The sequence below is a fragment of the Microcebus murinus genome, chromosome 1, assembly GCF_040939455.1.
Source record: "Microcebus murinus isolate Inina chromosome 1, M.murinus_Inina_mat1.0, whole genome shotgun sequence".
Classification (NCBI taxonomy): Eukaryota; Metazoa; Chordata; class Mammalia; order Primates; family Cheirogaleidae; genus Microcebus; species Microcebus murinus.
Genome location: NC_134104.1, coordinates 65,214,367 through 65,228,477, shown reverse-complemented (window position 1 = coordinate 65,228,477; position 14,111 = coordinate 65,214,367). Strand labels below are relative to the sequence as shown.

Here is a 14,111-nt window from a genome sequence, read left to right as displayed (position 1 = left end):
CAGAGGAGGAGGGCCTTCCTACCCAGGATCAGGGCTGGAGCTGGGACCTTTGCCCTCTTCATGCTGCTCCTCCCCCAGCCCAGCCTGTCCCCTCCCACTGCTGACTTGGCACCAAAGAATGGGGCTCATTTCTGAGTTGGGAGACCCTGGTTTGGCTCTAGGGCAGCACTGTCCGATAGATAAATAATGTGAGCCACAAACCTAATTAAAATTTTTCTAGTAGCTGTATTAAAGAAGCAAAAAGTGTAATTAATTTTACTCTTATTTAAATGATACCATATACCCCAAATAGGATCATTTTAATATGTAGTCAATATAAAATTATTAATGAAATACTTTACCCTTTTTCACATGAATTATTCAAATCATGCTGTGTGTGCATTTTATACACAACACAATTTAACTTGCACTAGCCACATTTTAAGGCTCAACCACGTGTGGCCAGCAGCTGTCACTGCGGGTGGAGCAGGTTTAGGGGTCCTCCTGTGCTCCCTGTGGAGGGCAGCAAGGGCTGGGGGGGAGGGGACGGGCTTCTGCCCAGGTAAGAGCTGGGCAATTTGTGGTCATGGTGACCAGGTGCTGATCAGGGCCGGGCTTTCTGCAAGGCTCCCGTCCTGAAAGTGGCCTGGATATGGAGGGGTCGGGGATTGGGAGCCCAGGGGCCAAGCAGTGAGGTGGCAGAGCTGAGGGGCAGAGCAGGGCCGGAGGCTGCCTTCTGCAGTGGCAGGGCCCTGAGCAGTCTTCTCACTCTGTTCACAGAGACTTCAACAACAACGGGACCTCCCAGTGGTGAGTGCGAGCCCCTGTGCTGGGCCCTCTTCTGCCCTCCGCACAGCGGGCGGGAGAAGGCAGCCGGTGCCCAGGAGGGGGTCCTTGGGGCGGGGTGGGTGGTGCGGAGGAGGCTGTCAGGGCAAGGTGACCTAACGGGGTGGACACCCTTGTTTTCCTCACGATCCCCACGGCCCCTCGGTGATCTGTAGACTCTAATATCACACCACAGGCCTCATTTTAAAGCACAGAGCCTCAGCCTCCTCCCCAGGAGCCGGCGCAGGGACCCCGGCCATGGGAGAGCGGCTGGTGCCCACTGCCCCTCCGCATGCCTGCAGGGCGTGGGGCTGCTGCCCGGGCAGGGAGTCACTCTGCAGCCTTAAAGGTTTGGGCTCTTTGCTGGCACAAGGAGCAGGGTTTGGAACAGCTGGATTTGTAAAGTGTATTGATTAGTAACGTTAACAAAAATACGATTAGGCAATAGTAGCTACCACTTTTAGATTGCCTGCTGTTTGTCAGGTACCACACTAAGCATTTTGCATACAGTGTCTTTCATCCTTGCCACAATCCTGAAATGTGGGTATTGTGGGCCCATTTTACAGATAAGGAAACTAAAGTTCAGAGAGGTTAAGAGGTTGCCCAAGGTTGCCCAGAGACAGGATCAGTGGGCCCACCTGGCTCCCTTGTCACTGTGCCCACTGCCCTTGTCTTGTCTGCCGATGGGAGCTGAAAGGCGTCAGGAGAGGATCCGTGGCAGCCTGTGCACAGGCGTGAGCAGGGGCTGAGCTGCCAGCTGGGGGGCTTCCTAGGGGAGGCACACCTTAGGCAGAGTTTGAGCAGGAGGGCAAAGATGGAGGGAAGCTGTAGTGGGAGGAAGGAAAAAGACCCAGGATCCTCAGAGCCTGCTGCGAGGGGCCAGGGCGGTCTCAGGCCTGTCTGCCTCCCACCCGCAGCCCTGAGCACGCGACCAAGGTGGCGCTGAAGGTGGTGACGCCCATCATCATCTCAGTCTTTGTGCTGGCCCTGTACCTGCACGCCCAGCAGGTGGAGTCCACCGCCCGCCTTGACTTCCTCTGGAAACTGCAGGTGGGTGGCCCGGGGGCTGGAGCTGGGCGGGGAGGCTCTCGTGAGCCAGTGATCAAGTGGACAAGCTCATGGTCACCTGGGCTGGGCTGGGCTGGGCCTTAGTGTCACGCTGACAAGGTGTCCTGCTCAGGCCACGTCCCAGCGGATCTGCTCTCTGCTCTCTGGGGCGAAGAGGGAAATCCCTGCAGCTTGTTCCAGACAAATCCACCTACAACAGTGCTGGGACTCTGATGGGCCCAGGAGGTGTGCCGTGGAGTCAACAAATACTGGCTGGGCACTGTGTCCGCAGGCAGGGACAGAGGGGAGGTGTGGGGGGCTAGTTTGTGGCGGGGGCAGGAAGGAGTCCAGGAGGAGGTGAGTAGAGGAGTGGAGGGCGGGAGCCTGGCCAGGTGTGGGGGGCCGGCACCAAAGGCTGTAGAGTAGGGCTGACCCAGCGGAATTTGGCTCGGAGACTCCTCTGGAGGGATGGATTGAGGGAGCAGCCAGAGGCGGTGGGGTAGCCGAGGCCACAGCTCTGACCGTGCTGGTGCACAGGTGGTGCTGACACCCAGCCGGCACTGGGTTCTTGGCTGCCTGCCCTGTGCCCTGTGGATTGTGTCCCCCTGGAAGAAGGGATGCATACAGATCAGGGAGAGGCTGCTCTATGTGCTAGCAGCAGCCCTGTGACCCCTTGTCACCTGCCAGACCACCTCCAAAGAACTGGGAGAGGTGCCCAAGGGTGCACCTCCAGAAAGGGTTCCAGCTCCATGCCCATGGACAGCCACTGCCCTCAGGGACAGCCAGGGCCCTGGGAGGCAGTCCCGGCCCTGTTGGACATACTAGCTGCACCCAAATAGAAAAGTGTCTACCTTTCTGGTTGGCTAGGTCTTCTACATGGCCCTGCTAATTGACTTTCCTGCCTGCTTTTCCAACACAGTCACTCCCAGGTAAGGGAGCCACTGAGTCTGCCACCAAGGGTGCAGCAGCCAGCTGACTCCACCCTCTAATCCCGGGTCCCGAGCACTGTGGACAGGCGGTCCCCTGCCACACCTCAGGGCACTACTGCTTCTCTGCTTCAGCCGGGTCTGGCTCTGCAGCGGATCTGTCCTCACGGGAGGCAGAGAGACTGGCAGGGCTTTGGGCCATTTTTCCTGTGGGCTCAATTAAAGTAGCCCTTGCCAAGTGGCTTTTCTGATAAAATCTCCTGATGTCAGGAGGAAAATGAAACACGTGGAGCATTTAGGGAGCTGGAGGGCTATTTGGGGTGTGGTTATGGCCCGTCCCTTTTGCTCCCAGCCTGGTTTTAGTCTTGGGCAGGCACGGTCCTTTCAGCCTCTACTCCAGGACGTGCTCCGACTCGGGGCTTCCGTCCCCCAGGGTGGGCACCCTCACGAGTGGCACTTCCAGACAGGCAGGTGGGAGCGTTAGGTGCTTGTAAGTGTCTGGCTTTTCTGACTGTCGAAGCAGCGCTCTGACAACCCAAAGCAGAGGCCGCGGAGGGAGGAGAGGCCCCAGCCCTGCTGACACCTGGGCTGGAGGTGGCATCCACGTGACCTGCGCTGTCTGTCTCCCAGGCCACAGAGGAGAAGGAGGAGATGGAGGAGCTGCAGGCCTACAACCGGCGGCTGCTGCACAACATCCTGCCCAAGGACGTGGCCGCCCACTTCCTGGCGCGGGAGCGGCGCAATGACGAGCTGTACTATCAGTCCTGCGAGTGCGTGGCCGTCATGTTCGCCTCCATCGCCAACTTCTCTGAGTTCTATGTAGAGCTGGAGGCCAACAACGAGGGTGTCGAGTGTCTGCGGCTGCTGAACGAGATCATCGCCGACTTTGATGAGGTGCGTGGCGGGGCGTGGGGCAGACCCACGGGTCCCTGGCATGGGAGGGACACAGAGAGCTGCAGATGAGAGCAGTGATGACAAGAGTGTGCTATAACAGGTACCTGGCACACATGAGCTCTCCTGTCATCCTGTGACAGATGAGGAAACTGAGGCCCACTGATCTTGAGTACCTTGCCTAAGGTCACTAGCAGTAAGTGACAGAGCTGGGGTTTCAGCCCATGTTGTTTGAACTTGAGTTTCCAGGCCCCTGCCTAGCTGGCTTATCAGCCACCTTCATCACCTGCCATTCGGCTCTTGCCATCTAGGGTGGACGGGGCCCCAGGACCTGGGACAGCCCAGTGCCTGTGCCCGGGGTTTGAAAGAGCCAAAGCCAGCAGAAGTCCCAGGCTAAGGGAGGAGCCAGGACAAAGATGCAGGTCCCACGCCCTGTGGAACACTCGGAGTGTGAGGGACTGGGTTGCTGAGCCCGACAGGGCTCCAGGAGCTTGCTGAGTCATGAGTGTGGGGGGCAGCCCCAGTGGGGACGCAGGCCCAGGCTTGGAGAGCAGGAGGCGGGAGCTGGGGCCAGGCAGTGTTTGGAGCAGCCCACGAGCCTCCTGGGGAGTGGGGACTGGTGTTGGCTGACATGGGTCTGGGAAGGCTTCTGGCAGGGCTGGGAGGCAGGAAAAGGGTGTCCCGCTGGACAAAGATGAGGAGTTTCCCCAGGAGGGAGGGCATATGAGCCAGGGAAGAGGAGACGGCCATCAGTCCCTGCTGGGGGCCAGAGGCCCAGAGGTGACTAGTGACAGCCGCTGTACAGCAGGTGAGTGTGGAGGAGACCTGGCTCTGTCCAGGGCTTCACACCGATGACAATGGAGACAGCCCTGCTGTGGGAGGGGGACACGTGAGGGACTGTGCTACTGCACTTCTCTGGATATCCTCTGTCCCTCCCCGTGGACCCCAGTGTTCCAAACTTGGGAGTGACCGGGGTTTGGCCTCCTCCTGCCCAGATTATCAGCGAGGATCGGTTCCGGCAGCTGGAAAAGATCAAGACCATCGGCAGCACCTACATGGCAGCCTCTGGCCTCAACGACTCCACCTATGACAAGGTGGGCAAGACCCACATCAAAGCCCTGGCTGACTTCGCCATGCGGCTGATGGACCAGATGAAATACATCAACGAGCACTCCTTCAACAACTTCCAGATGAAGATCGGTGAGCAGGGCCCAGGGTGCAGCCGGGGTGAGGGCTTGGGGGGGCTCCCCATCCCCCGTCCTGCTCCTGCTGTCTGGGCCACTGGCAGAAGGCCACAGAGGCTGACGTCACAGTGTGTTCCTCTGCCCAGAGTGGGGGTGGGGGCAGGAACTGATCACCCATAGTGGAGTCCTCCCGGAGCCTGGCCATGCCTCCTCTGCCTGTTCCATGCCGCAGCAGGGGCGGGACACCTCTGAGATCCCCCTTGCTGCTGCGCTGGGAAGGCCTGGCTGGACCCAGGCTGTGCCTGCCCGAAAGACTTTGAGTGGGCATGCTCTGTGCCCAGGGCTCAGGGCCTTCTGGTGGCTGCCACATCAGGCAGGTAACAATCCCATTTATTTCAGGTATTACTGGCCTAACAGCAGTGTTTTATTTACAAGCGTTCCAAATCCATTCATTAAAAATGAAAAGCAGCAAAATCAAATACTTGATACATTTTAAGCACGAAATGTATAGACATGTTACAAGTCATTACATTTGCAAATTTATAAAAACATTGAACATATATGCTGCAAATTTTTTAGCAAAATACAGTGAAATAGTTTTAAAAACTAAACATGAAAGGAATCCTGTAATAGTGACTATGACATGATTATATTTCAACTTTTTCAAGTCTGCATGTCTTCCCCAGACTCCTCCTTTGTCAAGTGCGCTGTGCATTGCCCTCCCTGGGTGGCTTTGAGGGAGCTTTGTAGACACCTGTGGTGTTCGGGAGGGAGGCCCTGGGTCAATGTCAAAATAGGGCCATATTCTACTTGTTCAGAAAAATTCTTGAACCAAAAACTATGTATTTTTCTTTTTTGTATTTAATTTTGTTGTTTTATTACCCCAACCTTTTATTTTGACAAGTTTCAACTCTGCAGGAGAGTTGAAAGAATAGTTCGGTGAAAACCCACATACATATACACCCCCATTTCTCCACTCTGCTGTGTCCATAGAATGATTTCCGAATCACAGCTCTGAGTTTGTTACTCCAGAAAGCCCGAGGTATTTCTGTAGTTCATTTGTCCTTAGAATATGTCTTAACAAGGCTGTGCCGTGTTACAGAGTATGAGTTACTTTTGCAGTGGAAGTTGCTTGGCCTTGGTCAGCTGTCCTTCTCCTCCTCCTCATGAGGTCTGTGTAGGTAAGGAATACTTTCTGAAGGAGCAGACCTTGTTCTACTCAGATTTTAATGCATTATCAAATCCCTGGGTATGTGTCTAGCAATAAATGATTCAGATTTCAAATAAAAAAAGGAACAGTAATTCACCAACAAAAATACTGGCATTTCAATTCCCAAAATTACCACATTAAAACAAAATAGTGGGTTACTGAGAACCACTATTGTGATGATTAATGTCCTTCGGAGACACATTGTTCTGGCCTGAGTGTCAGGAATCGGGCTTTCTGCGAGCGAGCTGGCTTGTTGTGTGCCGTGGGCACAGGCTCAGTGGACTTGACCGGGTTTGCTTCTTGCCCTGGCTGCTGGCAGCCCCCGGGCAGAGCCCGCTGGGAGCCTGCTTGAACTAACTTCAGCCTGAGTCTCTGTCAGCTTCACTCTTGGCTTCATGTAACGTTGTCACTCCTGTTTTCCTTTCATATCATCCACCCCTTGTCTGCCTACACTGGTTTGTGTTTTTTCGCGCAACGTGTATGTTTGTAAACTGCCTCAGCTCTGTTATTGGACCAGGACTGGGGACTGAGCATTTGCATCTCCCAAGAGGGGGACCAGGAGCTGGGCAGGCAGTGGAGCCCTGTGTGGCAGACACCTCCCGACAGACGCAGGAACATCCGCTGGGTGGCTTGGCTTTAGGAAAGGGGTCAGAAGCCCTCCAGGCTCAGTCCAGTCGGTGAGGGGACAGTCCCACCTGACTATGACATGTAGGGTAAAAGCTGCCTGTGGCTGGCAGGCCTAAAAAGGAGGGTCATGGAGAGAAGTTTCGAGGACCGATGACATTGCTGACTAAGTGAGAAGCCCCACGGGGCCTATTTTGGAGCTTCTGCTGTGTTTTTAGTCCACTCTGCACACACAGGAAACGGGCAGCAGTGAGGCTTTGTATGGACCAGTAGGGAACAGTTTCCATACTAGGAGGGAACGCCCTGGGACTTGGAGGCAGGACAGAGAGTGTTGAGAGAACGTCCCTTGAGCCAGCTGCGTGAGGGCAGGCTTTAGCCTGCGGAGGAGGTGGCAGACACCACTGCAGGGAGGACCAGTGCAGCAAGGCTCAGAGGCAGGTGGCTCAGTGCTGCCGTGGGTGGCATCGAGAAGGTGGACAGATGAGAGCCGTGGTGCTAGGAGATGGAGAGCTCAAATGGTGACTGGAGCATGGTGACCGTGGTGTCCCCGTCCTGGCTCAGAGGCCCAAGAGCAGGATGACTTGGAGAGAGAAGATGAGTTAGAAGCTAGGTTCTAAGAATGAGAATGGTGGAGGAAGAAACAAAGGAATGAGGAACAGAAATGGCAAGTTCTGGCGTGTGGAGTCTCCATGCCACCGAGAAAAGGACGATTAGGGAAAGGCAGCGATTATGCCAAAGGTCATGGGAGACCTTGAGGAGGGCACTCCTGGCAGTAGGCTGGTGGAGCTGAGCGTTGGCTGGTGGCAAGGACACAGGAGCAGTGGATGTGTCTCGAATCGGCAAGCGTTTGGCAGGAGCAGAGAAGCGCGAGGCTGCAGGGTGAGCACAGCCCAGGCCTGGAGGCCCCTGGGTGTCTTCAGGCCAAGAGGCAGAGGGAAGCCCTGAGCTGTCAGAGCAGGACGACAGTGAGGGCAAGCGAGGCAAGCGTTGGCCTTGACCTGGTGAGTGTGGCTGACTCCTGTCCCCTGCAGGGCTCAACATCGGCCCCGTGGTGGCTGGGGTGATCGGGGCGCGCAAGCCTCAGTACGACATCTGGGGCAACACGGTGAACGTGGCCAGCCGCATGGACAGCACCGGTGTGCCCGACCGCATCCAGGTGAGTGCAGGGGCTCTGCCCACATCACCCGAGTGGGGCGCCCCAGCTGATGCTGAGGAGTCTTCAGCGCAGCCCCCCGCAGTTCCCAGTCAGAACTTCTGCAGCCAGGTCCCAGCGCGCTGGGGCAGTTGGCACTGGTATCTTGGAAGCTGGGAGGACACGATTGTGTTTCAGGCCCTCAGTACCTTGGACAGAGCTTCAGGCCTGTGCAGAGCCCTCTACTGGGCACAGAAGCAGTTGGGGGAGGCAGGTGGGAGGGGTTGCCAGTGCCAAGCTAAGTGTGCTAAGCGGGAGCCACAGTGCTCCCCACCCTGCACGCGGGGACACAGACACCTTCAAGAAGCAGGCCTCACCCCCCGGAGCTCACAGCTCTCAGCCGGTTCAGAGAACCAGGGGAGGCTGCCGGCCCCCAAGGGCCCCGGCCAGAGACACAGAGAGTTCTCTCTCCTCCCTTTGCGAGCTGGCGCTGTGACTCCCAGCCCTGCCGCTCCTGAGCTGCTTCTCTTGGTTTTTCTTGGGCCTTCCTTGATTCCTTTTCTTTGCTCCAGTCTGACAACCGAGGCCCTGGATCAGGCTGTGGGAAGTCAGCTTTCCAAGCTTCACAAGCGCTGACTGTGGTATTTGTAAGGCCTTTTGCCAACACTGACACCACTTAAATGTCCCTAACTTCTCCCCACTGCAGGGCCTCTGAACACAGGGGCTGACGCGGGCACAGCCTGGCTGCTGTGGATGCTGGCTGACAGGCCTGGCCACGGGGCCTTTTCTTGCCTCCACCCCTGTGTCATGGAGGGGGCACGGCAGGACGGGAACCAGGGTCCTGAGGGGGGCTGGGAGAGGGGGGCATATGTGTGTCCTGGGTAAGGGGCTCTGTCCTCACCTCAGTGACCCAGCACCTCACAGGAACCGCAGTTAGTAACAGCTGGGCTGCTGTCCGTGGCCCACCCAGGACGCCCGCCCCTTCTCCTGGCCTCAGGCTCGCCAGGGACTGTGGCGGGGCGGGGGCCGGGGAGGCAGACAGTGCCCAGAAGTGCTCTTGGATCACCCTGGGGGCATGTGGCTGCGCTGCCGTGCCCTGTGCCCTGTGCCCGTCATGCCCCCACCCCTCCGTCATCCAGCAGTGGTAATAGCGTGAGGGGTGCAGCCACTGGTGAGCTCTCCTCTTTGCTCCAAAGCCAGATTGGAGCCAGGCGACGAGACCTGGAACCGAATCCAGGCTCTGCCATTTATTAGCGATGTAACCTCAGGCAAGTGACTTAGATTTTTTGAGCCCAAGGATAATAATAATAGCAGCGGTTCTCACACTACCTGTGGCGAAAAGTGAGTTTTTAAAACATCTTTCTGATCTATTCTGGAGAGATCCTTTAGTAAAACACCCTGGCGACATACTTGGATATAACGCCGCGACAGCGTTAGATTGTCATCAAAGTGCAAGTTCCTCACCTTACTCTCTGCTCCTGGACTCACTCCGGCTGAGGACAAGGAAGTCGGGGATGGCAGACCGCACTCTGAGCAGCGCTGAGGCAGCTCACGCGGGGGGCGGGCGCAGAGCAGGGGCTGCGCGGGGTCACCCTTCATTCTCAGGGGCATGATGTCCACAGCCCAGCTGCCGCCGCTCCCGGCAGGGCGGGCAGTCGGAGTGGTGGCCCCACAGCAGTTCAGGGCCAGGGTCACACATGGCTTGCCCTCTCTCCTGTGCCCCCTCAGGTCACCACGGACATGTACCAGGTGCTGGCCGCCAACACGTACCAGCTGGAGTGCCGGGGCGTGGTCAAGGTGAAGGGCAAAGGCGAGATGATGACCTACTTCCTCAACTCGGGGCCCCCGCTCAGTTAGCAGCCGCCGCGGCAGCCTGGCCTCGGCGGAACGGCCGCGGCTTCTCTGCGCCGGGCAGTGGGGAGCCGCGCCGGTGGGATTCTCCACTTTGACCCCAGAGGCGGCTTCCGCCTCTGCGGGTGGCAGCGGCCTCCGTCCCAGGCCCCGGGTGCCAGCGTCCTGCGAGCACCAAGCTGACCAAAGATGTTCCTCTGTGGAAGACTCCGCCAGACTCAGTCCGAATCTCGAGTTTTCTCACAGGTGCTGCTGCGCGCGCGGAAAGCAGCCGCGGGGCGTCTGTGTGCGCGGCCGGCGGTGGCGGTGGCGGGGCCGGGGCGGGGCCGCGGCCTCCCTGGCGGTAGGAGGGCTCGAGTCTGGCCTGGGGAGCCCAGGGCCCCGAGGGGGCGCTCTCCTCTGTGAGCCTTTCACGTGCAGACGGGCCGCGCCCTCTGCGCCTCCGAGGGGCTTTCGGGCGGCAGTGCAGGCTGGGGGACTGCGGCCTCCTGGCGGTCCTCCCCGCGGTCCTCCGCCCGCACCTCCGGGCGCACAGACGGCGCCCCCCGCCCCCCAGGGAAAGGGAACTGATAACGAGGCGGAGGCGAGAGGACGCCGAGCAAGCAGGGATGGTTCTGAGGAAAAGAAAATATTTATTAAATAAAACAAAACAAGTTCTCTGTGCCCTTCTTTAGACTATGCTAGTTGTATGCCGCACGTGTAAGAGACACACAAGCAAACAAGATGTCACAGACAAGGCAGGGTGGGAGCCCTCCTTGTCTCTTTTGTATTTTTTATTTTGTATTATTGAAAACCTTGGAGATCTAACAGATATGCCAAATTCTATATTTTGTAAATTCTCTATATTAGAAAACAGCTGTGCACAGCGGGGTGTTTGTGCCCATCCGTACTGTACGTCTGTTGCTGTGTGTGCCGGTGTGTGTCCGTGTGCTCACGCGTGGAACTGGTCCCACACAGGGTGCATTTCCCTCACTTCAGACTTGGCAGTTTTCGGTTTTCCCAGGTACAGCCAGAGGAGTGGGTGTGTCCCTTTGGGGTGCCGTTTGCCCAGATTGGGTAGGAAGGTGGACGGACACATTGCCCCTGTCTTTCTGACTCCCCTACGTGTAAACAGAGTGATAAGAGGAAAACAAGAAGCTGCTTTCCCGTTTCAGGCCGAGCTGGCCCGGAGGGAAGCAGCCTCGCCCCGAGGCCGGCAGTGTGCGTGGGTGGCTCTGCTCACCCTTGCGCTCCCTGAGATTTCTGCTGCCTGCGCAGGGCAGCTCCTGCGCTCTCCCAAGAGCTCAGGGATGGCCGGGTCTCTGCCGGGCTAAGGGTGTGAGGAAGCCTGGCCCGCCTGGCCTTGGCCTTGGCCTTCTCAGTTGGCTGAAGTGCAGGTGGCTCTCCCTGGAGACGAGCTGCCTTCGGGTTTGGGGAGTTGGGGGTGGCCCTGCCCTCGACCTGCAAACCGGAGGAACGGGGAGAGCCCAGCTTCAGAGTCCATGTGGGAAAGCCAACAGAAATTTTGTTTTGTTGGGAGGCAGTTAAATATACTGCCTCCTCCCAACAAGGCATTTGGAAAATGATATACTATCACAATTCAAACTGAATCCTTAGGGCCTATGCCCAGATCTTTTCATTGCTTCTCAGGGCAGAATTATTCTCACCTCCAAGAGGAGCTCAAAGGCGGCCAGGAGGCAGCTCTGTGTCAGCTGCTGACATGTTACTTTGCTGTCCTCCTGCACCACTCTGTCCTCCCCCCCTCACCAGCTCCCACTCCAGTTTGAACACAGCTCTGAGAAGCAAAGTGAATGGACCTAAAACTGCCAAGCCTGAGTCTGTCCGTGCTTTTGCGGCTCCATCCTTTGAGTTCTGCATTGCCCCTCTTGCCATCTTGCAGGGGGCTGCCTCTGTCCCACAGTGGTGCCCACGTTCCCTGCCCCTCCATATCGCCCGCCAGTGGTGTTGGGTTTCGTTCTGCTTCCGACCTGAGTAAAGTGTGTGTGCTGAGCTCATCCCGCGTCCCCCCATTGGTCATGGCCTCCCTGGCCTCAGGGGACCCTTCCCATCCCAGCAGTGACTGGTGACAGCGTGCAGTGCTAGCTCTTCGTTCCCTCTAAGGAGTGTGCACTCTTTTTATTCCTGCTCTTGCAAAAATGGATACGATTATGATTTCCCATGGAAATTGAAAAGTCTATTTAAATAATTTAACTATTAAACACTTTCACTGGTAATGTGTCCTGGTCTGATTTGCAGCTTGGGCCAGGGGGGCTGGTCCTTGTCTAAGGGACAGCGCACCCAGCCTTCGCTGGGCGGGAGAGGGGAGCTGCAGGGGACAGCACGGTGCTGCAGAGAAACATTGGCGGAAGACTGCAGTCTCGGGTGGCCAGCTGGGAGAACTGGTGATGTTAGCGAGAGTCAGTGCTCGGGACTGAGGAGCAGGTGGCAGAGTACAGAAGGCTGAGATGGAGAGTGAGGAGGGGGGACCAGGAGGGAAGGATGGAACCAGAAAAGACCCAGGGTCACGGAGGGACATTTTGAACAGGTGACCCAAACATGTTTCTATGCCAAGGGAAAGAAGGGTGAAAACACAGGAGTAGAACACAGGTAACTGGAGGAGGAGGGAGGGGATGAGCTGCAGCCAGAGGTGAATGACTTTACCTGCATAGCTAATAATGGTGGCACCTCTGTGTGCCACACTGGGATAGGCACCATACAGACATCTCGTTTAATCCTCCTAGCCACCTCATTTCACTGATGAAGAACCTGAAGCCCAGAGAGGTTGAGTTATTTGGCTAAGGCAACACAGCTGGTGATTAACAGAGATGAATTTGAAAGCAGACCTGTCTGCTATCAAAGCCCAGGTAGGTAACTTCATGCAGGCCCCAGGACTCCTCTTCCCCCTGAGAGAAAGGGGAAAGTGGTAGAGAGGGCAGGGGCCCTTTTCAGCAGTTCCTGCCTGCTGCACTCGTCAAAATGCAGGGTTATATTTGGGTTCGGGAAATAAATCCAGAGAGGGTTGGTCAAATGAGGTTTAACATAGGTGTGAATGAAGGAAGCGGTGGAAAAGACTTCACTGGCTTCATCACACCAGTGGCCCCGTGGGGACAGAGACAGCAGTCCTGCTCCAAAGAAGAGGGACATCACTGGGACTTCAAACATGCGTGGTGAAAGATGTCATTTTTATACAGGTAGGAGTTTGAGAAATTTTCATGCAGCTGTTAGAAAAGGAAAACAAATAATGAGAAAGTTCAAACTTTAGGGGCCTATTGGCTGGGTGAACCAGAACTCCTAAAGAACTCCCACCCTGCTACTGCTATAGAGACCAGGCGCCCAAGACAGGCCCCCTGAGGCACCCCACACACTCAGTGCACACCAGGACAAAAAAGGGATGCACTCAGCCTTTGTGAGCCCACCCCATGCCCGTGCCCATTAAGCTAATCCCAGAAAATGTATCTGTTTCTCCCTTACGAAGTTCTACTTTTTTCCAAAAGCATATCCATACCTAGAATGCTATTAGAAATTAGCAAAACTTATTTGAAAAGATGCTGTAGATACGTGGGAAGAGTTTGGAACACCACCACTGACAGCAAACACCATTAGAACCAGACTTCAGCCAACACGGTGATGGCTTGACTGCAGTGTGATGTGAGCCACATGCTAGTGGCACAGAAGGGACAGAGAATCTTGGTGCCTCGGAGAAGCCGAAGCTCAGTATTCACCAGGTAGCCATGTCACCTTAAGACATTCGAACTTACAAATACATTCACAGAATTTTTCAAAAAACAAAAACAGCTGAGTGGCATGTAGTTAACAGCCAGAGCTGTGGCTTTCCCATGATGCAACATGGGCGTTCTCCATGGCTGCAATGGCCGTGTGTTGTTCATCAGCAGCATACGAGCTTCCCGAGCCTGAAAGAGAGGCTGAGCCCATGTCCCTGCAGGGCAGGAAGGTATCCCCACGCATTTCGATATACAATGCTCAAAAGTTGTGCTGAGCGGATTCTCATTGCCCCCCTGAACAAGACAACTACAACGGCAGGGACAAACACGCTCTGAAAACTGGCTGCTTTTGAATTTGTCTAAATCAAAATAACACATTAAAGAGAACAAATACTGTACGGCTCACCATCAGAGAGAAGGGAACTGACAAGGCTTGTCCATCCTGCCCTGTCTGCAGCTGCCCCACGACAGGCCTCCACTTAGCACAAGTATCAGGAGGAGAGTTGGGAGGGTTGGGTTATTTATGGGTGTGGGCGAGGGCATGGTGGGCAGAGGTACCACCCCTCCGTCTGGATGAACTTCACAGTGTATAAAGAGCGTCCACATACAATTTCTCAATTGTGCATTCCCCAGACACCAGGCAGCTCAAGAAGGGACTGGTGTATCCTGAGGCTGCCCTGATACCCAGAGACCAGCAGCTATGGCACGAGCCCAGGCGCCCAACTGGCTGGGTACTGAGGA

At 56.2% G+C, this 14,111-nt stretch overlaps 1 protein-coding gene across 1 annotated transcript in view; it reads left to right on the top strand.

Annotated features, from left to right (window-relative positions):
• Positions 1–13,473, top strand: part of ADCY5 (adenylate cyclase 5) — a 148,477-nt gene extending 135,004 nt beyond the window's left edge. The window contains exons 16-21 of the mRNA XM_012780468.3: positions 760–789; positions 1,722–1,854; positions 3,408–3,671; positions 4,664–4,868; positions 7,718–7,842; positions 9,547–13,473. Coding sequence (XP_012635922.3) covers positions 760–789; positions 1,722–1,854; positions 3,408–3,671; positions 4,664–4,868; positions 7,718–7,842; positions 9,547–9,675 — 886 coding nt within the window. The 3' untranslated portion in view covers positions 9,676–13,473. The remainder of the gene's footprint in view (positions 1–759; positions 790–1,721; positions 1,855–3,407; positions 3,672–4,663; positions 4,869–7,717; positions 7,843–9,546) is intronic.
• The last annotated feature ends 638 nt before the right edge of the window (positions 13,474–14,111 follow it).